The sequence below is a fragment of the Carassius carassius genome, chromosome 24 (assembly GCF_963082965.1).
Source record: "Carassius carassius chromosome 24, fCarCar2.1, whole genome shotgun sequence".
In the NCBI taxonomy this organism is placed as follows: domain Eukaryota; kingdom Metazoa; phylum Chordata; class Actinopteri; order Cypriniformes; family Cyprinidae; genus Carassius; species Carassius carassius.
In genome coordinates, this window is record NC_081778.1 from 24128403 (window position 1) to 24156089 (window position 27687).

Below are 27687 nucleotides of genomic sequence, written 5' to 3' on the forward strand. Positions count from 1 at the left end.
TAAACAAATCCTGTCTAGAATTGTGTTTTTGGATGTGAGGAAAAGTTTACCGTATTCAGCTTCCAAAAGAACCCAGCGTTACACGAACAGTGGGTGCAGTTTGTTTTTCCGGGGCAGCAACAGAGTGTTGCAAGTGCGTTTGTGTGTTCTTGCCATTTCAGTTACAGCACGCCTCCAGGAGCTCGGCTTTTTCCAGAGAGAATCGGAAAGCTGTATTTTCTTTTATAAATATGATAAAACTAAAGACTTTTTGGAGATGTGAAGGATGCAGTACTACTGTACTCTATAAGTACTCAAGATTAACAGGAGATTAGGTGAAACTGTGTATGTTATGTACCCTTTAACAGGAAAAAAGAAACACTTTTGTTTGCTTCACTTTAGTAGATCATTTATTAGGACATTGTTGTGTTTTTAGTTCATCTGTATAGCAGACTAACAGACAGGCAGACTCATTTTAGCACATTTATTAAATTTCTATAGTTTTGGTTAATTTTTATCTGAACATCAATAATAGTGGGGTTTATTTAACACTCTAAAAAATAATGTGTTAGCTCAACAAAAAATATGAATGCAACAGTTTGCATCAATATTTTTGAGTTATGAAAACTTCTAATGAAATTAAGTTCAATCAGCAAACTACACTGAGTTAGAAGAACTTAATAATTTACATAAACACATTACACATTGTAACACAAACTCATCGCTAATAGAATCAATGTTTACCTTCTATTCTTCAGCACAATGGTAACCACAAAAACTTCAGCATGTCAATCATAAACAGTTCCCTTCAAAAAAAAAAAAAAAGAAAAATAACGTTTAATTTCAACATTTACTCTCCTTATCAAGTCCTATGCAAAGCATGCTAGGAACCAAATTTCCAAAGTTAACAAGGCAATTTTATTGAGTTACTACAACTTAATTTTTAATGAAATTTAAGTTTAGATTACGCACAACATTAGTTAAGCAACATAAGTTAAGCAACATTAAGCATGTCAAGTATTAAGCAACATTATTATGTCAAATGAACTCAACAAAATATTGTTTGTAACTAAAAGGTTTAATTACATTTTTAATTTGCAACCACGCATTCATTTAAGTTGTTGTAACAGGTCCCCTGAATAATTTTGTGAATCAGAAGAATTTGTCTTCATTAGTGATCTGTGAGTATGTATCACATAATATTTATTCATCCCATAAATCAAATCACCTTTAAACATGTTATTCATAATTACCTATAAGTATAATCATTCTTAACTAATGTTATTGTATTTTTGTATTGTTCCTTGTTTTAAAATATGTATTTTAAAGAATAATTGCTTTTCTCTCCACATCCACATGTCCTTATTCCACATTTTTAATATTTGGTTAAGTTAGGGGTCAAGTTAGGTTTAGTATCAGGTGATACTAAATTTATTAGAATTATCATACTAAAATTATTTCTGCTTTTTTCTGTTAAGGTCTTCAGGACGTATTCAGACAATGGGGAAGACACAGGCGTTTCTTTCTGGTTTAATCATTATATCATGTTTCCTTGTAAGCACTGCACAGCAAACAGGTAAAGACTTTCCAGACAAATACTTGACATGACCGGTTTACTGACTATGAATAATTGACTGAATAATATTTTATTTTAACATGGCTGAAATCCCACAGATGAAATGAAAGTTATTGATACTATTGATGCTGAATGTTATGTGTGTTTAGTGTTTTTGACCAACAACTATTTAATTTTCTATTTTGTTTATGTAGTAGTTTGTATCGTGGTTTTTCAAAGGTTACATTCAAAAGTTTGGTCTTTTTTTCCCCCAAAAAATTAATATTCAGCTAGGAGAATGCATCAAAAGTTACAGTACAGATTACATTGTTACAAAAAATATATTTCAAAGAAATTATATTCTTTTATACTTTCAATTCATCAAAAATTCAGAAAAATCAAATCATGTTTCCTATTAAAATATTAAGCAGCAAAGCTCTTTTCAACATTTATAATAATAAGAAATGTTACATCAACATTAAAACAGCTTATTAAAATGATTTCTGAATGATCATGTGAAACTGAAGACTGAAGTTATGATTGCTGAAAATTCAGCTTTGACATCACAGGACTAATCTGCATAAAAAAATTATATTAAAATAGAAAGCAGTTATTATCAAATAAAAATTATATTTCACAACATTACAGTTTTTAGTGAGTGGTTTTTTTTATCAAAGAAATGCAGCCATGATGTCATAAGAGACATCAAACAACATAAACAAAATTTTGAACAGTAGTTTATAAACTATAGTAGTTTATATACAGTAGTTTAACAGTAGATATACATATATATTTCTGTCATTTATGTCCCTTATGTCTTGATTGTCACATGTTGTCTATTATACACTCATTGATAGGATGCCTGGATGAAAACCCGCCATATGACATTGTATTCCTCGTGGATAGTTCTAGCAGCATCAGTACTCGAGACTTCCAGGAGGCTAAAATGTTCATGCACACTTTTGTGGATGGTTTGGATATTGACATGAAAAAGGTACAAGTTGGCATTGCTCAGTTTAACAACGATCCCCACAAAGAGTTTCTGATCGGGGACTATGCAAACAAAGCAGAGCTGTTTAAGAAAATAGATAATCTTCCATACCGAACAGGAGGCACATACATGGGAAAAGCCATAAATTTCCTTAAGGACAACTATTTCACAAGTGTGGGTGGAAGCCGTATCAATGAAAAAGTGCCTCAGATTGTTGTGGTGATCACAGATGGAGACTCAGCCGATGATATAAAGGGACCTTCTGGAGATCTGCGACAGATGGGTATTCTCATCTTTGCTATTGGTGTTGGTCCAACCAATATGACAGAGTTAAAGGCCATCGCCAACAGCCCACCTGAGCGTTTTGTGGTTAATATAGACAATTACCAAGCACTGCAAGGACTGACGACAACCATGAAGGAGACAGTGTGCATCTTAATGAGGGATCAGGGGAAAGGTAAACTGAGTTTTTAAAACTTTGTTCATAAGTCAACAAGCCTGTACACACCTGATATCTGAATCTGTTTCTGGTGATCCAATCACAAGTGGTCAAGCAAGATAACAGTGTTATTTTAGTACTATTTATGTACAATTATATTTAATATTACTATTTTGAATTAGCTTTTAATTTTTCTTTAAGGTTTCATTTTAATTTTAGTTAAGTTTTAGTTTTTTTGTGTGCTGTTGACATTTATAATAATGTTGTTTTTTTATATATATATATATATTTATTTATGGCTTTAATTCATTTTCATTTCAGTTTTATTTTTAGTAACTTAACTAATTTAACCTAAAAAAGAAATCTAGAAATTAGAAGCTAAAATAAGTATACGTTTTTCATCTAATATTTATATTTGATTTCATTTAAGCTTTTTTTTTAGTTACCAAAATATTTTTAGATTTAGTTAAGAATATCAACTTTATTGACCTGGCAGTAACCCACATCTCAAATGTGTCTCCTGTGACCAAGTGTGATGGGTCTCTGATATTATGACTATATATTTTACATCCGTGATGTAACTAACATCACCACCTCACTGTGTGTTATTGTATATTTATAATACACATACCCACAAAAGCAGTAAATAATTACAAAATGAAAAGAAAGAATTGAAATTCATATCGAATGTTGAAGAATCATTAAGTATATATGCTTTTTTTAGTCAGAGCTGTGGCGTATTGGGCTATGCACATGATAAGTAAATATTAAAAGGCAAAAAAATTTTTATATTTGTTGTTCTCATGTCTCATATTGTGCAGTGTTTTGCACAGTATGAACCAGTATCCTAAAAATGTGATGCTCAAGTTGAAAGAAGTTCTGTCCTGTTTTGTGTTTTTAAAAGCATTCAGTGTTATTGAATTTTATCTTAACTTTGAGGAAAAGATCATCAATGGATGATTTCTTAGCAGTGACTGTGTAATATATTTAATATTCAAGTATTTATAGGTGCAAATATAAAAAATAATTGTCTATTTCCATTTTGTGTTCGTTTCAGCCATTGCCCCTAAGTTTGCTGATGTATTTATCCTGGTGGATAGTTTGGCCCAGGGGAAAACACAGCAGATAAGGGAACTTCTCAACCTACTGGCTGAGCACCTCAATGTGGGTCACGGATCTCATAAGATCGCACTGGCTCAATTTGGTGAGAAGGTTGTCAAGGAGTTCCTGTTCAATGACTACAAAGTAAGAGAAAAAGCCAGGCGGTATATAAACCGGTTTGAGCCCAGACCCAATGGAGAGCGAAAATTAGGAAAGACCATAGATTATGTTCGCACTCAATTCCTCAACACCGCGTCAGGCAGCAGAATTGCTAAAGGCTACAAACAGTATCTGCTGGTGCTGAGAACAGGGAACTCTTCTGACTCCACTCTGAGGGCCATACGAACAATCGAGAATGAGGATGTGACTGTTATTGATATCAGATTGGAAGAAAATTTACACTACCTTTCACCTATGCTACGGACTTTCCAGGTTGACCAGAATATCATTGATGTTGCTGCAGACATCACGCAAATCATTCAGGAAAAAGAAGTTTTCAGTGTTACAGGAGGTTAGTTTGCCTTTATTATAACTAAATCAGTGCAGACATAACAGCACATTATAAGTTATGTTCTTTAAGGTGCATTAAGTATGTTTGACACACACAAAATTAAGTGTTTTTGATTAAAATGAGACCAAGACTCTGTCATATCAGTGACATTGAAGCTGTCCTACCCTTTCATGGTGGCTCATGTTGACAAGCCATGTTTTGCAGTTCAACCAAATAATAAACATAATTTTCAGAAATGTTCATATGATTGCTTTTTTTAAAGATCTTTATTTTGTGTATTTGGTGTAACAGAATATGTTGACATGCTTTAATGTTCAAAAAACACATTATTTTTCAAATACTGTACATTTTGTAGGTCCTCTATGCCCCGCCTTTCTCAAACACGTAGTTTTCTACAAAGTCCCTTTTTCCAACAATCTGCCCTGATTGGCCAACTGACCCAGTGCATTGTGGTTGGTTGAATACCGGAAGCACTCGTCATAAATGTAATGCCCCTTTCCATAATCGCAACTAATAATGTCCTTAGATTTACCATCAGTTCAAGCTCAAAAGGGGAAAAGAGTCGCGTGACAGACACAGTAAAGAAGCTCGTAAATGTTTGCAGTACACAAGCCACGTACGGTTAAGACAGTTGACTCCACTGTGTGACCCTCTCTCTCTGTCACACATGCGTGAACACACATACACACACACATGACATGCAAAACTCCGCATTTGAACATTCAATAACAAATACATTCAATGAATAGCAAATAAATCCCCTTTAACATATGTACTGTAGCATATTAGTCATCTCACGAACACCATTTGTACTCCAGACCTGACGGGGGCAGCAGAGAGTGTAGTATTGTTGTCTTGTTGAGAGCCTTGTTACTGTTAAATTTCACTACACTATTTTCCACTTGTTAATGTATATTAATGTATTTTATTTGTCTTTGAACAGATTGCAGTTCAGCTCAAGTGGCAGATATTGTGTTTATTGTGGACGAATCAAGTAGTATAACCACAAGCAACTTTGATCTAGTGAGACAATTCCTCCACCGCACAATTAGTGGGCTCGAGGTGAATTCTGACAGTGTGAGGGTTGGAATGATTCTTTACAATGACAAACCCAGAGCTGAAATCTATTTGGACACTTTCATTACCAAGAGTGATATTTTGAACTATATTAAAATCATACAATACAGAGGTGGAGGAACCTCAACTGGTGCAGCCCTGAAGTTGGTTAAGGACAACATCTTTACTAAGACGAGGGGCAGCAGGAAAGATTTAGGTGTTAAGCAGATTGCTGTTGTCATCACTGATGGCAAGTCACAAGATGATGTCACTGGCCCTGCTGCTGAGCTAAGGCGCTCAGGGGTCACTGTATATGCCCTAGGGCTGAAGAATGCTAGTGTCGAGGAGCTCAAAAAAATAGGATCTTACCCTGAACGGCAGTTTGTATTCAACGTGGACAGTTTTCAGATGCTTACATCGCTGGAGAAAAGCCTCAGAAAGAGCCTTTGTAAGGTCGTGGTCGATAGAGGTTTTGACAAGAACAATAGATTCATCCTAAAACAAGGTAAAAGAAACATTCCTAGGAGACTTCCTACAATGTTGAGGGATTACATACTAAAGTAATTGATTGATACGTTTGATAAATTAGTTAAAAAGAGTAAAGTCAGCATGATTTGTTTTATCTCATAATTTTTGATAGAAATATCTGGTTAAAGGTGACTCAGAGAAATAAAATAATGATATAATTAATAACACAATACACTTAACCTTAATAGCTTGTGCTGAATATCTTTATATGGTTTCAATAAGTATGTTACAATCGCCTTTGGTTTTCCTTTATAATTTCTTGTAATTCAATTCTCACTTTTAGGGTGTGTGAACACAGAAGAAGCCGATATATATTTCCTGTTGGACCACTCTAGCTGCACTCGCACCGACTTTGAAGACGTGAAGAAATTTATCCTAGACTTCCTGCAGTTATTTAACATTGGACCCAATCAAGTTCGTGTGGGAGTTGTGAAAGTTGAGCATGATCCGACTCTACAGTTCAGCCTGACAGAGCATAAAAACAGAGTCTCTTTAGAAGCAGCTGTGAAGAACATTAATCAGCCCCATGGAGGTACAGAGACAGGCAAAGCATTAACTTATGTGGCCAGTCTCTTTAGTCAGGTAATAGCATCCCGTACAGCTAAGGTGCAGGAGATTCTCATTGTCATTACTGATAAGAAATCCCTGGATGAGGTGAGCGGACCAGCGGCAGAGCTGAGTAATCTAGGTGTTTCAGTCTATGCCATTGGAGTAAGGGATGCTAACAAGGATGAGCTCTTGAAAATGACGGGTGACGCAACTAGGCAGTTCTATGTGAGCAATTATGATGCTCTGAATGCCCTCAAGGATGAAATTGTCACAGATATCTGTTCAAAAGAGGGTAAGACTAATCAATCATATATATACTGCAAAAAATTGCATGTTTTTGCCTGGTTCAAAACGAGACACATTAAAAAGCTAATTAAACATATACTACCATTCAAAAGTTTGAGGTCAGTAAGCTTTTTTTGTTTTCTTTTTTGATAGAAATCAATACTTTTATTCAACAAGGAATGAGTAAATTGGTGTGACAGTAACATTTATAATATTACAAAATATTTTATTTTTCAAATACATGCTGTTCTTTTGAACCTTCTGTACATCAAAGAATCTAGGGGAAACAAATGATAGTTTCCTTGAAATGTTTATGCAGCACAATTGTTTTAAAAAAATAATAATGTTAATAAATGTTTCTTGAGCACCAAATCAGCATATTAGAATGATTTCTGAAGTATCTTGTAAAACTGAAGACTCAAAAACATAAAAATAAATACATTTTAAAAATCCAATCAACCACATAATTTTGGATGGTAGTGTAGCTTAAAGATTTATTATTATTATTATTATTATTATTTTTAATGTTAGATATATTTACTGGATTTTTTTTCTGCTTTCTATAGCCTGCAAGAACAAAGTGGCAGATGTCATGTTTTTGATTGATGGTTCTTCTAGCATTTATCATCCAGACTTTACATCAATGAAGACATTTATTACCAAAGTTGTGAATGGTACCGTCATTGGAAAAGATCATGTGCACATTGGGGTGGTCCAGTTCAGCGATAATCCACAGATACAGTTTCCACTGAATATGTCCTACAACAAACATGAAGTAGAGGAAAAGATCAAAAACATTAAACAGCTAACAGGAAACACATACACAGGGAAAGCGCTCAAATTAATTTCAAAATATTTTGACAAATCCAATGGCGGTCGGCCTGATGTTCCACAGTTCCTTGTAGTTATCACAGATGGGGAAGCTCATGATACTGTCGCTGCGCCCGCCAAGGCCATCAGAGACAAGGGTGTCACCATCTTCTCAATTGGTGTGGGCATTGTAAACACCACACAGCTGTGGGAGATCAGTGGAACTCGAGATAAAGTATATGTGGAGAGGGATTTTGATGCACTTCAGTCCATTGACAAAAACCTCCAATTCAAGCTCTGCAGCACTGATCCAGGTGAATCATAAACATTCCTAAAATGTTCCTGAATGCCACGTTTATTTAGAGTTTGGCAAAATTTTGAAATGTTCTCTCTTTAGTTTAAAGAGTTGAATTGTGAATGCTGCAGAAAGTTGAGTTTATTGATTTATATTTCCAATAAATTCAACAGGTAATGGCATTCTGAAATGAAGCGGTTTTCACCCTTGGTAAATTTAAATGTACATTTATATAGGTCAGTATTGAATAGAATAAACCATCTTAGACCAACCTGGGATTTTTGGGCTGCTTTTAATCTAGTCTTGGGTTACATGATTTTATTTAATGGATTTTTAATAATCCTTTTTATCATTGTACTTGTAGGTTGTCCAAGCACACAGGTGGCTGATGTGATCTTCTTGGTGCAGTGCACCAGCCGGATTGGTATTCAGGAGTTTGAAAACATTAAAACCTTTTTAATTTCAGTGGTGAACAGCACACAGGTTGCTGACCGTCTAATTCGCATTGGCGTCATTGTCTACTCAGGCACTCCAAATCAATTCTCTTTAAACAAGTACAACAATAAACGTCAGGTAGTGGAAGCCATAAAAACCTTGAAGTCCCCACCTGGAAATGACAACACGGCTGAGGCTCTGAGATACTCGCTGAATTACTTCAGTGAAGAGTATGGTGGGCGCCAGAAACAGGGCATCCCTCAAATGCTGTTCATTCTTACGGATGGTAATGCTAGAGACCAAGTAAACTTACGTGCTCGGGCTGATGAGTTTGCGGCCAAAAATATAAATGTGTATGGAATTGGAGTGGCTAGAGCACAAGACAGTGAGCTGGAGATTATTACCCAGAACAAAACCAAAATCTTCCACATTGATAATTACGCGGGTCTTCAAACACTGCAGACGCACATCTCCAAAGTGCTTTGCAATGCAACCAAACCAGGTAAAAGATTTAGCTTCAGAATGAATTCTAGATTTAGATCTAACATGATCAGAATTGGCTTGACTCAGTTTGATTGTTCTGTCTTGCAGAATGCCAAAAAGAGGTAGCCGATCTGGTGTTCCTGATCGATGGATCTGAAAGCATCAGCAAGGAGTCATGGAGAACCATGATTGATTTCTTGCTAAATGTTGTGAACCAGCTCCGTATTTCTTCAGAACTTTACAGAATTGGTATAGCCCAGTTCAGCAGCGTATATCAGAAGGAGTTCTACTTAAATGAGTACAACAATACGAATGATGTGAAAACAGCAATTCGGCAATTCACGCAAATTAAAGAAGGGACAAAAATTGGAACAGCTCTGGATAAGGTTGTGGAATTCTTCGAGGAGAGCAAGGGAAGTCGCAAACAGACCAGTATACCACAAAATCTTGTACTTATCACTGATGGTGTTTCATCAGATTGTGTGAACGAAGCAGCCGATTATCTCAGAAGTCTGCAAATAGAAATTTTTGTGATTGGAATTGGAGACGTCTCGATGCCACAACTCAGCTATATTGCTGGGTCACCAGATAGGTTATTCAAAGTGGAAGACTTCAACTACCTTAATCTGACAACAGGAACATTTGTTGATGCTCTCTGTTTTCCACAAAGTAAGTTGAAGTACCATTTTTATGTGATATTAAATTGTAGAACTGAAAATAAAGTTAAATACCTTTAAATGGATACTCCTTCCCAAATATATATTTTGGACAAAAACCAGGAGGCTTGTGACTGGCAGTCTATGGGACAGTCATAAGCTTAAATTATGTTCTGAAGAAGAACAAAGCTTTTACAGGTTTGGAACATTATTGCAGTAAGTGATTAATGACAAAAAAATTATTTTGGGCAGGAGTATCCCTTTAAGAGTAATTAGGAATCCACAGTATATTTGTACCACATTGGTTATTGGCCACTATTTTTTATCTATTTATTTATTTTGTATTTATCAGGTTGTTTGATATTGGATTTTTAATTGTTATAATTAATTGTTAATTTCCCAGATTTTACCCATCATCTAACACACACTTAAAGTTAATCTTTATTAACAATAACATTAATAATTTAACTAATTATTTACTGTCAAGTTAAATCTAGCAATCTAGCAAATCTCTAAATGTAGATTTTTTATATTTCACATTAAAATGTTCGGATGCCTTAATTAAATTGTAGCATTTAAAATGATGTTTTTCTTTTAAATTAAGTTAGGTGAAATAGGATAGATTTTAAGTATCAGCTATTTATTATCTTTAGCATGAAAATAATTATTCATATATGCATATAATTATTGTTGTGATTAGAACACTGACAGCATTTAATTTATCACATTTAAATTCTGTTTCTCTTTACTTAGGTTGCTCTATTGACATTGGCATTGGATTTGATAACTCGCACAGCAGTTCAAGTTCTCTGTCAATATTTAGAGGCCAGAAAAGGCTGCAGTCCTACCTGCCCGAGATCATCCGCTACATTTCAGTTGTGCACAACCTGTGCTGTTTAAGCAGCCCAACCCTCAATACCAATGTAGACCTTCGACTGGTTGATGCTAATGGAAATGTGCTGGATGACTTTTCCTTCAGAGAGTATGATGAAGGTGTGGTGGAAAAAGTTATGGCACTTCGGACTTCACAGTCTCTGAAATTCAACACCCAGCTTCTACTCTCTTTTCAAGAAAAGTTTAGAGCTTCAAATTCTCGTGTAAAGGTGAGAATAGCAGTTACCAGACCAGCCCCTCTGAAAAATACATGATTTGATTTGCAATGCTTATCCACCACCATCAAACCAGCAATGACCGCCATAAATCAGCATGAACCATCAACTATTCATGTTGGCCTAAACTGGTCTTTTTTCCTTGATTTCTCTTCTTAGGTGCTGATCATCTTTACAGACGGGCTGGATGAGCCTGTTGAGGACCTTCTGCTTGCCGTCAACAGCCTCCGGACGAGTGGTACAAAGACTAAACAACAAAAATCTTAAAAACCTGCACTCTGTTCAATATCTTTTCAACAAAAGCAACTATGCAGTTACAGTTACAGATGTGCCTGCTTCAAATCAAAGGAAGTTAAATATGCATTTAGTAAGACTCCTTTTGTGAAATTCACAGGTGTAAACGCGCTGATGACTGTGGCGCTAGAAGGATTTAAAAACACTGCTGACCTGCAGAGGCTGGAGTTTGGTCGAGGGATGCAGTACAGGCAGCTTCTCTCTATCAGCATGCAGAATGTGGCCAGTGCCATGCAGAAAGAAATTGTAAGTTGATTTAAATCACCAAATCATAGACAAAAGGATGAAACTGAGAAAATCAGATCATGGCAATGAGGCAATCTATATTTCATAATTTTGGTGCTTTGAAAATATTCAGGCCTTATTTGTCACATGCAAGTACATTGTAGTTTTAGCATATTAGCAGCCAAATGGTTTCCCTGATTACAACAGTGTGTTGACCGCTGTGTACATAAATGGCTTCGTGTGGGAGGGAGTGTGAGGCTCTCTAAGAGGAAGAGAAACAGCTGTAAATTATTAAAGAGCGCTGAAGAAAGATGTCAGGATGTCAAGTGTTTGGTTCAATGTGTCAATAGTAATCTCCATAACATAAAATGTCTTGCTTCAAGTGTTTCTCACTTTTTTCACAATCCACAGGATACTGTTGCCTCAAGGGAGTGCTGTAATGTGATGTGTAAATGCACAGGTCATGAGGGAGCAAGTGGAAATTATGGTCCTCCAGGGATTAAGGTCATTAGATTTATGACTCAAGATTTACTGAACAATAGTTGAAAATGGAGATGTGTTTAATTTGTCACTGTATTGCTGATCAGGGGTCACCTGGACCAAAGGGACATCCTGGTTTCCCTGGAGAAGGAGGAGAAACTGTAAGTTATTCAATTTAAATGTATTTTTATTTGTTTAAATGTTTGACTTTCATGCGATAAGCAAGCTACATTACTCTGCCCTTAGACCTCATTGTGTTTTTAGTGTTTGTATCCTTAACATTTTTAGTGGTAGCACAGTTTGTTGTAATAATGTAAAACTGTTACTCTGGATTTATTATCCTTAAAAACTCTATGGATATCAATAACTTTTTTAAGCCATTGCAAAAACATAATTTTGTTTTTTATTTTATAGCACGTTTATTGTTCAGCTTTACAGAAGAAAATGTAAAAAAATTACGAGAGAAAAAAGGAAATTCATCACACCTATATTTATTAAATGTACAATAAAACAACATTAACTTGACCAATGATATTGCTGTAGTCATCATCTCATGTGAATGTGCTATTTAGACACACAACAGTAAATGTTTAGGGGTCAGTAAGATATTAAAGGAGCTATGTGGAGGTTTTTACTTAAAAAAAAATCTTTAAGATAGAGTTTTCATTTGTACATGTATGAGCCAACCATGATGTAAAAAAAGAATGACACCTCGACTGTCCACCACGGTTGCCTCTATCAGCCTGTAGGCTCAATTGTGTGAGGAGGAGTCGGGCCCGAATTGGCGCGAAAATTCACAAAATGTGACGTCATGCGTGTTCTCGTCTACTTGGGATTCCGTACGGCACGCCAGCCATTATATTAAGCAGCGGCAATAGTGTTTTCAAATGGACTCTGCGGATGGAAAGAAGCGACCAGCCTCCAGCACAATTCAGACACCAACGGACACTCCTCGTAAGTAAAAAAAAAAAAAAAAAAAAAAAGAGCGTGCGCACTGAGAACGAACATGAGACTGGCTGCAGTTCCTCTAACGGCCACTGGTGTCAGTAACGGTTAGAAATTTCAGAACCTACGCAATGCTCCTTTAAGTGGCACAACAGTTTGATTGATAATAATAAGAAATCAGCAAATTAGAATGATTCCTGAAGGATCATGATGTGACATTGAAGACTGGTATAACTGATGCCTAAAGTTCAGCTTTGCTGTCACAGAAATAAATTGTATATTAAAATATAAACAGTTGTTTTAAACTGTAAAAATATTTCACAATATTAAATTTTTTACTGTATTTTTTTATCAAATACATGTAACCTTGGCGAGCATAAGAACCTTATAAAAAAAATAATTACCTCAAACGTTTGAATGGTACTGCATTAGTTTTAAGGTACTATTTATTTTTGCTCAAAAAACAAAACAAAACACTGTAACACCTTAATATATACTGAATATGCTAAAATACTAAAGTCCTATGACTTTCATGTGCTATACATGTGTGTTTCAGGGTGAGAGAGGGCTTCCTGGTGTGAATGGAACTCAAGGACATCAGGGATGCATTGGAAGAAGAGGCATAAAGGTAGCATGTAGTGCTATGTGTTTTAATAGTATGTTTTAAAAGTGGCTTTTAGTGCTGAAACACTGCAATATTTATTTTCTGGTGTTTATTTGTTCTTTTTCAGGGTGGCAGAGGCTACAGAGGTGACAATGTGAGTACATCCATAAGGATTTTCACTCAGACATATAAAGTTTACATAATCGTTTAAGCTCTGGAGAGAGAGTGAGATAAGTGTCTACCTAATAATAACCAGACAGCAGTTACTATCCGGCATCTGTGTTTGGATTACTGTTTTTGATTAGCCTTTGGAAAGGTTTGTTATAGCCTGTGGTTTTTTAATTCTTGATTTTATGAGGTTGCATATAAATTGTGTTCCTGACTCCCTTTCATTTGGCTTGTTAATTAAAGTAATGTAACTGTAACAAGTTTTTTTTTTTTTTTTTTTTAATAGGGATATGTCGGAGAAGATGGTTTTGATGGGGTAAATGGTGATCAGGTAAGAAAATGATGGTGTACTTCTAACATCCAGTGAGTAATCCAGGACATATATGATCCAAACTAAAATAAATAAAAGTAATCTTAGATTAATAATGTCTGTAACGTGTATGGTCCTATGTTTCAATGTGTTTCTCTTGTGACCTAGTTCCCCTGTGTCATTCGTTTCCACCTGTGTTCAATAATTAATCTCATTAGTTCCCTCGTTTTGTTCAGTTCTTTATCCTATCTCGTCTGTAAAATGGATGTGTTCCACTATTATAATAATTAATAAACTTATTTATGTAACACGTAGTTATGTAGTTATCATTTACAGGGCCAAGTAACTGCCAAGCAAACATCTATAAAAACCTAAAAAAACCCAGAAAACTTTAGTCATGGTTTGTTAAAAAAAAATATATATATATCTAGTTTGTCCTGATTTTTTAAATAATGACAGTCATGCATTTCTGTTGTCAAACTAATTCCACATCTGTTTGTTCCCCTCAGGGCGAAACAGGAGCAGCAGGAAGCCCAGGGGAGCGAGGAGATCCAGGCAGCCCAGTAAAATCCATCACAAATATTCTTCTCTGTACTTCTCATTAAATCTCCATGACAGTGTCTCTCTTAAGTGCTCTGATTTCAATGATCTTCATTGTTCTTTAATCGCAGGGTACAAAAGGTGTCAAAGGAAACCCTGGAAACCAAGGACAGCGAGGCCTGAGAGGAGATCCGGTTAGGAGATAAATTATAATCTTAATAAATGATCATTTAATGTAACAAAACACTATTCATACTATCATTAGAATGGTGATTTTTAATTTCCATTGATCTACTGATTCATATAGATTGCATACAGTAAATTGCCCAGCTCACTCTGTTCCAAAGGAATGGTTTGTGGTTAACATGTTTTCTTGTCGCAAAGAATCTCCCTAGATTCTTGAAGCAAAATAGGGAATTGTGGGACATTGGTGGGAAATAATACCAGGTGCAAGGACAGCGAATATGCAGCAGATTTTACAGTAGTGTTTGGCTGAATTTTGACCCCTATTAATCCATTTAATTATAATCAGGGAAATCCAGGAAGAGACAACAACTCCCGTGGTCCTAAAGGTGACATCGGCAGCCAAGGCATTCAGGTATGGGGAGATTATTTCGTTTTAGTAACAACTGACCATTAACAGTGCCATTTTACATTTACATGTCTAGGTGTATTAATAGAAATATTAGGGCTACAACTAAAAATGTATCTATCTATCTGTCTGTCTGTCTGTCTGTCTGTCTGTCTCTCTCTCTCTCTCTCTCTCTCTCTCTATGTATATATATATATATATATATATATATATATATATATATATATATATATATATATATATACAGTTTATGGTGTAAATGCTTTAACAACAAATATCAATCTCTTATTTTCTTATCATTCTTTCTTTGTGTGCTTAATAGGGTGAACCAGGTCCAGATGGTATTTCAGGCAAAATTGGTGATAAAGGCAGACCAGTAAATTAATTAATTAAAAAAAAAATTATATTTAGTAATTATAGTACAGAAGCATTAATAAAAGCCTGATTTCTATTTTAATATTTTTATCTCCATTTTTAGGGCCCTAATGGTAGAAGAGGCTCAGCGGGTCTTCTGGTAAAGTATTGTAGAAATAATATATAGCTCATGTCAAAAGTTATACAAAATGACATTTTTGCTTGTGAATTCAGGGTCCCAGAGGGCCTCCAGGAGCACCAGGGCTACCAGGGCTCCCTGGGGCCACAGGGCCACTGGTAATGTGCAAATTGATCCTAATCTTTTTTTAAAACTATCAATAAATACAAGGTGGAACCCATAATGATAAAAGAAAAATGTATAGCTGTAGCTGATTTGTTTGCCAGTTTATTAACAGTAAGAAAAGATGCCAAATTGGATGTATATATGTTTGAGTTTGGGATTGAGTCTTTCTTTCTGTTCAGGGTGCTATCGGTCCATCTGGTCCAGTTGGGCAGAAAGGATATATTGGTCTTCCTGGACCTCAGGTGCATATTGAAAAACAATGCACTGACCATTTTGTGTGGTTACTGTTGGCATTAATATCAAATGAACCACATCCAGCCATTGATAATGTGTTGATCTCTTTTCCACAGGGATCTCCTGGCTTTTTAGGAAAGGCAGGATTTAAAGGAAGCACTGGGTCCGGGGGACAGAAGGTGAGTGACCTCATTTAGAATCATCCTCTTCATTTATAAATTAAAGCTTTTTAATACTAAACCTGCTCATTTTGCTTTTGCCTTACAGGGCCAGTCAGGTGATCCTGGAGATAAGGGAGATCTCGGACCTCCAGGCCCCAGAGGACTGCCGGTTACTTTTCTTTCTTTTTTATAAGCTACCAAAACTCTGCAATGTCAGGCATTACCCATCATCACATAGCAATTTCAGAATGCTGTTTTGTTCTTGAAAGTAGTTTAAGAATTTGTCTGATTGTCTTTAATTGATGTAAGACACAAATGACAGACACAGATGCAAACATTGACTGCAACATTTATTTATTATGACAGGGAAAAGATGGTGCAGATGGCTATGGATTCCCAGGGCCCAAAGGACAGAAGGTTTATAAAGAATTATGCCAATAATTTGTTCTCAAATATTAAACGTGTGATGCCGCAATATAAAGTATGATATTATTTCACTAACAACAAAATATAGTACTCATACACTGGGTGCACAATTATTTGGCAAGTTGTATTCTTGATGATTAATTTTGTTATTGTACAACTTTCACTTGGTCAATCCAAAATGTATAAAAAAAACCCTCAAACCTGAACATTTAAGTAGTAAAAGTGAAGTTTTTGTGTTCTTAAGAGAATATCTACATGTACACCATTATTAGGCAACTATTAGTGTGTAGAATTATTATAAACAAAGATTTTCCCATCTCACTTGTTTTCACCTGTTAAAGTGAGAATAATAAACAAACTCAAAATTTACAAATAAACATTTCTGAAATTTAAAAAAGAAAACCTCAGTGACCAATATAGCCACCCTTCTTTTTGATAACAGTCACAAGCCTTCCATTCACGGAGTCAGTCAGATTCTTGATCTGGTCAGAATCAACTTTTTGTGCAGCCACAGCCACAGCCTCCCAGACACTGTTCAGAGAGGTGTACTGTTTACCTTCACTGTAAATTTCCTGCTTAAGAAGGGCCAAAAACTCTCAATAGGGTTTAATTCAGGTGAAGAAGGAGGCCATGTCATTAGTTTTTCATATTTAAGGCCTTTACTGGCCAGCCACACAGTGGAGTACTTTGATGCATGTGATGGAGCGTTGTCTTGCATAAAAAGTCTTCTTGAAAGATGCAGAATTTTTTTAAACCCTATTGAGAACTTTTGGGCCCTTCTTAAGCAGGAAAGTAATTTAGTTGCATAATAATTCTGCACACTAATAGTTGCCTAATAATGGTGTACATGTAGATATTCTCTTAAGAAGGCCAAAACTTCACTACTTAAATGTTCAGATTTGAGGGTTTGTTAACATTTTGGATTGACCAAGAGCACTGTAGTTGTGAAATAACAAAATGAATCCTCAAAAATACAACTAGCCTAATAATTGTGCACACAGTGTATGTATTTCAATATACAATCAATATATATGTTTACAAATACAAATGTTTTAATTTTATTTATTTTTTGTGTGTATATATATATATATATATATATATATATATATATATATATTCTTACTTTTTTCTAAGGGAGATTCTGGTTTCCCAGGTTATGCTGGACATCAGGTGAGTTTATTTCCAAAACTTAGAAGTACGGTAATTATAATGTGGTTTGTTCATAAAATAATGACTTGATTGTATAACCATTAATGAGTGAACAATATTTAATCACTCTCTTTTTGACTTTCAGGGCGAACAGGGTTTTAAAGGAGCAAGTGGAGGTGGTGGTCCTAAAGGCAACAGGGGAAGAGGGGTAAAACATTTAAAAGTTTTATTTTCTTACTCATTCTATGAACCTTATGGAGACTTAATTGGTTGTCTGATAACAGGGCAATGCTGGTAGGAAAGGACCACGTGGAGATCCTGGTAGTGAGGGGGTGTCTGGACACAGGGTATGTTAATATTAAAATTATTCACATCATATGAACATGGGAATTTGAAGGGATACAGAATGTTGTTTTCTTCACATAGGGCTCAAAAGGACCACAAGGAACCAGACAGATGTCTGTAAGTTTCAGATGATTTATTATTATTATTATTATTATTTTATTACTGCATGAATTAACATTTAAAAATTAGATTTGTACTTGAAACTGGAAAGAAATTATAGGATTTTGAAAATAACACTTGACTTTACATAGTGTGAAAAAACAAACATTTAAATGATTATAAAACAAAAAAATTATCTATATTATTATTATTTTATATATAAATAAAATTATAATTTAAAATATTATTGTGTATTAATATTGTGTTTTTAATTCATTTTAAAATGTAATTTATTCCTGTGATGCAAAGCTATATTTTTAACTGCTATTACTCTCCAGTCTTCAGTGTCAAATGATCCTACATAAATCATTCTAATATGCCCAGTTAGTGCTGAAAAAAAAAACACATTTCTTAATATTATGCACTGCCTAATATTTTTGTAAAAAAAAACCCTGATGCATTTTTTTGTGGTAATGTAAATTTAATACAAATATTCTATATTTTTACTCCACAATAATCTGAATTTAGTGATGTATAAATAAAAAAATAATAATCCTTCATTTAAAAAAAAAGTGAAACTTGTATATTATATTCATTCATTACACACAGACTGATATATTTCAAATGTTTATTTCTTTTTATTTTGATGATTATAACTGACAACTAAGAAAAAAACCAAATTCAGTATCTCAGAAAATTTGAATATTGTGAAAAGGTTCAATATTGAAGACACCTGGTGCCACACTCTAATCAGCTAATTAACTCAAATCACCTGCAAAGGCCTTTAAATGGTCTCTCAGTCTAGTTCTGTAGGCTACACAATCATGGGGAAGACTGCTGACTAAAATACGACCATACGACATCTTGCACAAGAAGGGCAAGACACAAAAGGTCATTGCAAAAGAGGCCGGCTGTTCACAGAGCTCTGTGTCCAAGCACATTAATAGAGAGGCGAAGCAAAGACAAAAAGGACTGGACTGCTGCTGAGTGGTCCCAAGTTATGTTCTCTGATGAAAGTAAATTTTGCATTTCCTTTGGAAATCAGGGTCCAAAGAGTGCCAAAGCTACCAGTACCAGTATGGTATCCCTGTTCTTAATTGGTCAGCGAAGTCACCTGACCTTGACCCCATAGAAAATCTATGGGGTATTGTGAAGAGGAAGATGCGATATGCCAGTCCCAAGAATGCAGAAGAGCTGAAGGCAACTATCAGAGGAACCTGGGCTCTCATAACACCTGAGCAGTGCCACAGACTGATCGACTCCATGCAACGGCGCATTGCTGCAGTAATTCAGGCAAAAATAGCCACAACTAAGTATTGAGTGCTGTACATGCTCATACTTTTCATGTTCATACTTTTCAGTTGGCCAAGATTTCTAAAAATCCTTTCTTTGTATTGGTCTTAAGTTATATTCTAATTTTCTGATATACTGAATTTGGGATTTTCCTTAGTTGTCAGTTATAATCATCAAAAATAAAAGAAATAAACATTTGAAATATATCAGCCTGTGATGATTGAATGAATGAATATAATATACAAGTTTCCCTTTTTGAATGGAATTAGTGAAATAAATCAACTTTTTGATGATTTTCAAATTTTATGACCACAACCTGTAGATATCTTTATCTTAATAATATAAATTATTTTGTAGGGCTGTCAACTGATCTCATATGTCCGAGATAACTGTGGTGAGAAATCTAAATGATACTTTATTGTTTTCTTGAAATAGATAATAGTCTTGTAAGAATCATGCTTTTTATTGACATGTTTTATTTATTTTTTTTCTATTATTATTATTTTTACAGTGTGCTGTAGAGGTTGGTAACATTCTATGCCATATTTCTAATAACACTGAAATGAGAAGCCAAACATTTTAAATACATTTTACATTTTATTTTAAAATAAAACTGTTTATTAAATATGGTCCCTAACTCTATTCTTACATTTGTCTCTCTAGATGACATAAAATGCCCTGTCTACCCCACTGATCTTGTGATTGCCATGGACATGTCTGAAGATGTGTCTCCTCAAGAGTTTGAATACATGCGTTCTGTAGTCCTCAGACTGTTGGACAATATCAACATTGCAGAGAGCAGCTGCCCGACAGGGGCTCGGGTGGCTGTGGTCTCCTACGGATCCTACACCAAATACCTGATCCGCTTTACCGACTATCGCCGCAAGAAGCAGCTTATTGAAGCGGTGAAGAACATCGGCCTGGGACGCACTTTAAAATGGCGTAACATAGGCGCTGCCATGCGGTTTGTAGGCAGGAATGTCCTGAAACGTGTGCGAAAGGCCACCCTGATGAGGAAGATGGCGATCTTCCTCACTGCTGGAGAGTCTGAGGATTCAACGTCCCTCACCACAGCCATTCTAGAGTACAAAGCTCTGAACATTAAGCTTGGGGTCATCTCACTAAGTGATGTCCCTAATATTAGAAGAGCTATTGAGGTAAAGTTACTGTGAGAGTACTTAAATATGTATTTTACTACTTAATAGAACATTTTATTACATTTTATTATTTAAAAGAATATTTCACACAAAAATGAAAATTCTGTCATCATTTACTCACCTTCATGTTACAAGCATGTATGGCTGACGACTTCTGTGGAACACCAAAGGGGTCATGTTAAAGTCACACTTTTCACTAACTTAAGTTTAAGTTGTTCAACAAAACATATCAGTGAATTGGTTATTTAAACTGTTCACAATACTGACTAAACTTTTCATTTTGGGTGAACTTTCCCTTTAAAGGTACAGGTTGTAGGACCTGCCACTAGAGGGTGCACTACCAAAACAATAACAATTGCTTGGTTTGATGACGCTAAGGAGAGTGGAATGATGGGATTTGTTGTCTTCTACCTAACTGCCGACAGCCATCAATCAGACGGAAAGATAAATCATAGATTTAATGCGAGTTCAGCGATTAGAGCGAGTAGATTACAAACAAAGTCAATGCAAAGACGCGATCAGACGCATCTTAGCGCGGGTCTAGAGACGCGATGCCCCGCGTTTGGCGTGTATGCCACATAATACTAATCTTGTTGATCGTTATAATAGCATATGTTTTCTGTAAAGATACGAATCAAAACAACTCACCTGTCGAGTAAAACACAAGCGAGTTCATCATCTCTTTCTAGTTGAAGTTTGTCACGAAGCTACTTCCGCATTTGTCCACGACACTGTTGTCATGTGGTTTCTACGTCAGTAAAGGCGGTAACAAAGAGGAACTAACGTCATTGACAGGCGACTGCACTGCCCCATGTCACTGTTTAGAATGGGAATTTTCTTATGATTTACAAGTAGTTGAAAACATTAGAGATACTGTTAGTAATCAGCTGGACAAAATATATAACACTAGCCTAGTGGTTTTTGGAGATTTTATTGCAAATATCTTACAAATTGTACCTTTAAAGGTGCAGTATGTAATAATGACAGCTAGTGTTTGAAACTGGTACTGCGGTCTAAATTTTAAATATTGTTCTACCCTCCTCCTCAGACTCCAAGCTTACGCGGATTGTCAAATTAAAATTTCAAATTCAAAATATTGTTCCTCCCAACCCCGCCCCCTCCTCCTCAGACCCAACTCTCACGGGGCTCGTCAGATTAAGGACAAGCAACAGGAACGAGCACAGCTGACAATGGAAGGCGATAAACCAAATACTGTAAACTGATGAGTTGATTAATCTGCGTTTTAATATACCTGTGTTCATAGAGCTTTGTAGATGGATACCGAGGCTCTTTATGTCAGGTAGAATCTGTGATCTCTGTGCTAGTTCATTTGCTCTATTCCATGGCTGTAGTATGCTATGTTTCCTGCAAACTGTCAACCTGGGCTTTGAAATATTACTGGGTAAGCTGTAAGTGGCCAGAATCACACAGACCAAATGTGTTATAGAGTTTATATGCTTAAGTACAGACAAAAAAAAATCACATATAGCACCTTTAATTAAATAATGAAGTCATGAAGTTTGAATACAAAACAGTCTTTTTTTAACCGTGTGTTGACCTTTTAATTCTCCTTTTATCATGTTTTATTGTTTGCAGGCAGATGAAACCCAGAGTTTTATCTTGACTGAATTGGGTGGATTGCAAGACCAGAATACTACTTTCAGTAAGATCCAGAGTTGTGTAATTTGCTTTGGTAAGACCCAGTTATTTCTCTCTTTTTTTGTATTTTCTTGATGAAAAAGTTCAGGTTCAGCTTTTATATGAAATAGAAATCCTTTGTTACATAAATGTATTTACTGTGAATTTTAATTAATGTAATGCATCCATGCTAATAATTGTACCATAAAAAACACTTACCCATTATATTATATTATATTATATTATATTATATTATATTATATTATATTATATTATATTATATTATATTATATTATATTATATTATATTATATTATATTATATTTTTTACATAAATAGTTTTTACATAAATATTATATTTTTTACATAAATAGTTAAAATGGACAGCAAATTAAATCTAAGAGTTTTCTTCTGAGTATAGTGTTCATGTTTGGAAAAAGTCTGCAAATAACGTCAAAGAATTCAATATAAACTGAAACATCTCAAATGAATATGTAAATAAAGTACTATACTCTTAAAGGTAGCTGAAAGCATTAAATAATAATACAAATAAAAAAATAAAAAAATAAACGTACATAGAAGGAATGTGTAGAATGTTTTCTGCAGGTCTTATTATGGAGGTCTGTGGCCATAGTTTGCTTGTGATCATATCTGTACTCTTTCTCTTCTAAGATCCCTGCAAACCAGCTAGAGAATGTGAGGGCACCAACCTGGCATCTGCTCCTGAGGATTTGGACATGGACTTGGCAGTGATTGTGGACAGCTCCCGTAACATGCAGGCTGATGAGTACGAGGGTGTGAAGGAGCTGCTCGGTAGTGTGCTTGATCAGATCGTTGTGAGCAGTCAACCCAACAGGGCCAACAGACATGCGAGAGTGGCCGTCTACCAGCATAGCTCCACGTACTGTGAAACCCAATCCTGTGTGAAAGAGATATTCAACTTCCAACAGTTCCCAGATCACAGTCTAATGAAGAGAAGCATCTACCAGGATCTACAGCAAGCCGGAGGCTCTTCCCGACTGGGTCTTGCGCTAGAATATGCCATAATGAAAGGCATCCATACAGCTTATAATGGTCGCAAGAACAAGATGGTGCTTTTCATTATTGGCGGGGAGATAACATCTCAGGACAGAACGGCGCTGGACTTTGTCTCGAAGGTGTCAAAATGCAAGGGGGTTATTTTCTTTGTCCTGACGGTGGGTGACCACATCAGCACTGCTCAGGTGGAGAAGCTTGCCAGCTACCCCTCAGAACAGCACATCATTCACCTGGACCACTTGAAACATGGAGAACAGGAGTACACGCAGCGCTTCATGAGAACCTTCTTCCACATTCTGAGCAGTAAGGAATGCTTCATGTCCTTTAATACAGATTTGAGGACTTAAACTTTGGGATAGTTCACCCAGTAAACATATGCTCACACCGATGACACTCAAAGCACAAAAAACACCATGAAAGTCACAGATATTACCATCAGGGTGAATTATCCCTTTAAGGATGGCTTTGCATAGCATTGTTCATCTTAAAGGACTTGTGTATGTTAATATAGTTTATTTGTTATTGCAGAAAATGTGACCTACCCTCATCAATCATTCCAGAATCAATGTAGTTCTTTTAATCACGGTCAGAGATTGGACCACGAGGCTGCATTGAGACCTGTATATAGGTAACTGACAAAATCTGACCTGCTTTCATCTAATGTGAAATATCTGTTTAGTTTGAGTTCATAGCACTAACCTTGAACATTGATCACTGCGTTTATCTATTTAGTTACATAGTGAGGAAGCAGGTGCTTATTTAATAAGCTTTTTAATAAATTTTAATAATGTCCTTACTACCTTTCTGGGACTTACACATGGTAGTTCCCTTGCTGTTTTTGCAGGGACAGAAAGCTCTCAGATTTCATAAAAAATATCTTAAGTTGTGTTTGACATGAGGGTGAGTAATTAAAGACAGAATTTTCATTTTTGAACAAACAATTCCTTAAAAAAACCTACAATGAATGAATGAATGAATGAATTAATTAATTAATTAATTGATTAATTTGCATAAAAACATGGCCGTTATTTCTATAATAATAGGCAGCTTAAACCTTAAGTACATTTATTTATATATAAATGCGTTTATTTATATAGAAATGCAGTTGCTTATTAAGATGCCATCTGAAATAAATATATTTGTGACGAGTGGGGCGGGGCCAAGAGCCGTGGGAACGGGGCGAGGCCGGTAGAGTGATTGAGAAATGAGCGACACCTGCTCGACCCACCGGTCTCGAGTCCCACAGAGGAGATGGAAGGATATAAAACAGGAGTGATGACAGTGAAGGACGAAAGATGACCAGGCCTGGATTTTAGTTTGTGTTTTGATTTTGTTTGTGCGTGGCAGTCGTCCGTGAGGTGTTTATTTAGATTATTAAAATGTAATTTGATTGTCCGCCGGTTCCCGCCTTTTTCTTACCATATGGGACAGCGCTCTACTCCAACCACCCCCCCCCCCTCCGGGGGGACCGGTCACGGTGACCTGCAGGAACCTGGGGGTAGGACAGACGAGGCCAGACAAAAGGAGATGGTAGGAGCGACGGAGACGAGAGAGGCGGCACTGGACGGCCCTCGGTGGACGGCACGACACTCCGGTGGACGGCGACGGCTCCTCCGATTTTGGGCAGCGGGCAGGAGTACCCCGTTCCCTGCTCCTCCCAATTCCTTCACGGAGGCAGCAGGCTCCAGCCCCCTGGCGAACGGCACCGACTCCTCCGCTACCTCACGGATGGCAGCCGCCCCTCCACATCACGGGCAGCTGGCAGCGAGCTCGCCCGTCCCCGGCAACTCACTCCAGCCCACCGCCTCGAGCGTCCATGGCGGCACACTTCCTCGCCTGCTCGATGGCACCGCGGATTCACAACAGCGGCGAGGGATCTTCAGCAGCGCGTCCCTCCTTCTCCCGGGCTTCGGCACCACTGTAACAATAAAAACTCCATAATTATGGGAAGAAGGAGGCAAGAACTGGCGGACAATCAAATTACATTTTAATAATCAAAATAAACACAAAACAGCGCGGCAGCCCCTCACGGACGACTGTCGCGCACAAACAAAATCAAAACACAAACTAAAATCCAGGCCTGGACATCTCTCATCCTTCACTGTCTTCGCTCTTGTTTTATATCCTTCCATCTCCTCCGTGGGACTCGAGACCGGTGGGTCGAGCAGGTGTCGCTCATTTCTCAATCACTACACCGGCCTTGGCCCGTTCCCATGGCTCTCGGGCCCACCCCACTCGTCACAATATTTATTTTATTTATATAGAAATGTATTTATATTGAATATTTTTTTACATAAAAACTTAACTTTTTTATTTTAGATATTTTTATGAATGAGATTTACATAAAAAGGAGGCTGGTACTTATTTATTAAGATACATCTTAATAATTTTAATCTATCTATGTATATCTATGGATGGATGGATGGATGGATAGATTTGTTTATAATGTAATTTACATAGAAAGAAGACAGGTTCTTGTTGAAAAAATGCAGGTTGTTAAATGTATTTATTTCATTAATATGTAAATGTATCTTTTTATGTGTGTGTGTGTGTGTGTGTGTTAAAATACTTTGCACAAAAGTGGTGCAGCTCTGTGTGAATATCCATTTTGGCCCAGTATCAAAGCAAATGCTATTTCCTAGTGTTCCTGTGCCGCCCACTGCAGCGGTTGAAGAGGAAATGGAGGAAGGCACTGCAGAGGAGAATAAATACCAGCAGGACTCGGGCCATGGAGTCCCAGCAGTCAAATCTCTGACTGACCGCCCAGAAAGTACATTCTTACGAATCTCTGCTCACATCACAGTGCCTCTAGTGCATAAACATATGCAGCAAAAAGGACAGAAATTATACTTCACTTTAAACAAAGCACTTTTATTTAAAAGTTGCTCATTTAAATTATTAGTTAACAGCATCCTCTGCATGGCTTATAAGTAAACAAGTGTTTTACTTTCAGATCTGTGTCACCTGAACAGTGACCGTGGCACCGTTTGTGGTGGATATGTGCAGCGCTGGTACTACAATGAGGCTGTCGGTGCATGTTTATCCTTCTGGTACGGGGGTTGTGATGGCAATAGTAACCGTTTCAATTCAGAAAAGGAATGCCTTCAGACCTGTGGCAAACGAAGTAAGTCCTTTGTGCAGTGTCTCATAAATCATTGTAAATATGTTTTGCTATTAAAGTACATATACAATGTAACCTAACCTTAAATATAATATGCATAATTGTTAAATATCTGTGTCACTAGCAGCACCAAACCGAGTTGCAAAAATAACTTTTTTTTTAAAGAAAATGTGAATGGAGTTTTTTTTAGTTTAAGCTGGTGTTCCAACCTGAACAAACTGACCATCAGCTACTGTAGAATAATTGTTACAAAAATGTATTGTCCCCATTTTTTTAATCCGTATGTAACTAACAAAAGAGATTTCAATGTTGTTTTTACAATTGAACAAGAAAATGTCATTGGTTTCCATTTCGGAAATCTAAAAAAAACTGAATAGCTGAAAAGTCGACCAAAGGCTATCTAAATCTTGCCAACATACCAGTCTGACTGAGGCCTGCAAAGCAGATTAGTCTAGTTTAATGTTTTTTTCCCCACCCAAAACAAAAACCACTGGTTACTACTGTATGTCAAGTGCTGAATAAATTGTAATTCTCTTTGGTGCCTCTAGTGGCATGGAAATGATAACTGCATCTTTAAGAAATAAATGATCACAAAGGGTACTTTTTCAATATGAAACAACTGCTGAAACATTTTTGTTATTTATTAAATCTCCAGATCCTGAAGTAATCGTGCAGGCAAAAGAGGAAACTGCATTATTGCATGGTGAGAAATGAGCCTCCTCTGTAACTGCTTGTCTAGCTTTTGTTGGCTCTTACGATTTATTTATTTTTTCTCTGTAAATAGAGTAAAAGTTTGTTATGGACTGAACTCTTTCCTGATTTTTCCACTCACAGATGCATGCCTCATGAAACAGGATGTGGGGCCCTGCAGTGACTATGTTTTAAGATGGCACTATGACATCCAGCAGAATGAATGCACTCACTTCTGGTTTGGAGGATGTGGTGGAAACAAAAACAGGTTTAACACGCAAGAGGAATGTGAAGCCCTTTGTTTAAGACACATTTAACCAGGTTGACTTTATACATTTTTTACATTTTTGAGCAATGACTCATATTTAGCAATCATTCTATTCTCTCTGAGCTAGAAAATTATATTTGTGCAGGTTTTACAACTAAAGAAGAACATAATCCCAACACAATAGCAAATAAATATATTTTATGTTCATGGTGCTTTTATGGTTAGCTATGTACTGTATGGAAGCTTTGCCGTTTCCGCCAAGGGATATAAAAGGTAAATTTGGCTTTTTCTTTCACTATTCTTAGGTTGTATCTCACAATTATGCATTTTTTTTCCTCAAAATTCTGAAAATAAAAATAATAATCAGAATACTGATGTAAAAAGTTGCAGTTATCTTTTATACTTTTTTTCTGTGGTTGAAACAAAAACAAATGTGAGATATAAACCCTTTAATTTCACAATTCTGACTTT

At 36.2% G+C, this 27687-nt stretch overlaps 1 protein-coding gene across 1 annotated transcript; it reads left to right on the top strand.

Annotated features, from left to right (window-relative positions):
- The first annotated feature begins 2363 nt into the window (after positions 1-2363).
- On the top strand, positions 2364-27410 carry LOC132103520 (collagen alpha-6(VI) chain-like). The gene is made up of 39 exons (XM_059508637.1): positions 2364-2982; positions 4022-4576; positions 5520-6137; positions 6444-7001; positions 7561-8118; positions 8464-9036; positions 9126-9686; positions 10427-10776; positions 10942-11020; positions 11177-11322; positions 11713-11805; positions 11889-11942; positions 13283-13354; positions 13458-13484; positions 13785-13829; positions 14318-14371; positions 14480-14542; positions 14881-14946; positions 15263-15316; positions 15419-15454; positions 15529-15591; positions 15778-15840; positions 15949-16011; positions 16100-16162; positions 16360-16410; positions 17554-17589; positions 17714-17776; positions 17853-17915; positions 17995-18030; positions 19663-19699; positions 19817-19828; positions 19969-20462; positions 22059-22155; positions 22772-23440; positions 23666-23765; positions 25780-25907; positions 26091-26261; positions 26914-26961; positions 27093-27410. Exons 1-39 carry the CDS (start codon positions 2364-2366, stop codon positions 27263-27265), a joined length of 7611 nt encoding a protein of 2536 aa, XP_059364620.1. The 3' UTR covers positions 27266-27410.
- Positions 27411-27687: the final 277 nt, after the last annotated feature.

What these genes read in the sequence shown, in the direction of transcription:
- LOC132103520 (XM_059508637.1), top strand. Translation starts at nt 2,364, where the DNA reads ATGTTGTCTATTATACACTCATTGATAGGATGCCTGGATGAAAACCCG. An exon ending in TTGGAAGAAGAGGCATAAAG is followed by an intron (nt 13,355 to 13,457) that starts GTAGCATGTAGT and finishes GTTCTTTTTCAG; the next exon opens with GGTGGCAGAGGCTACAGAGG. An exon ending in CTGGGTCCGGGGGACAGAAG is followed by an intron (nt 16,012 to 16,099) that starts GTGAGTGACCTC and finishes TTTGCCTTACAG; the next exon opens with GGCCAGTCAGGTGATCCTGG.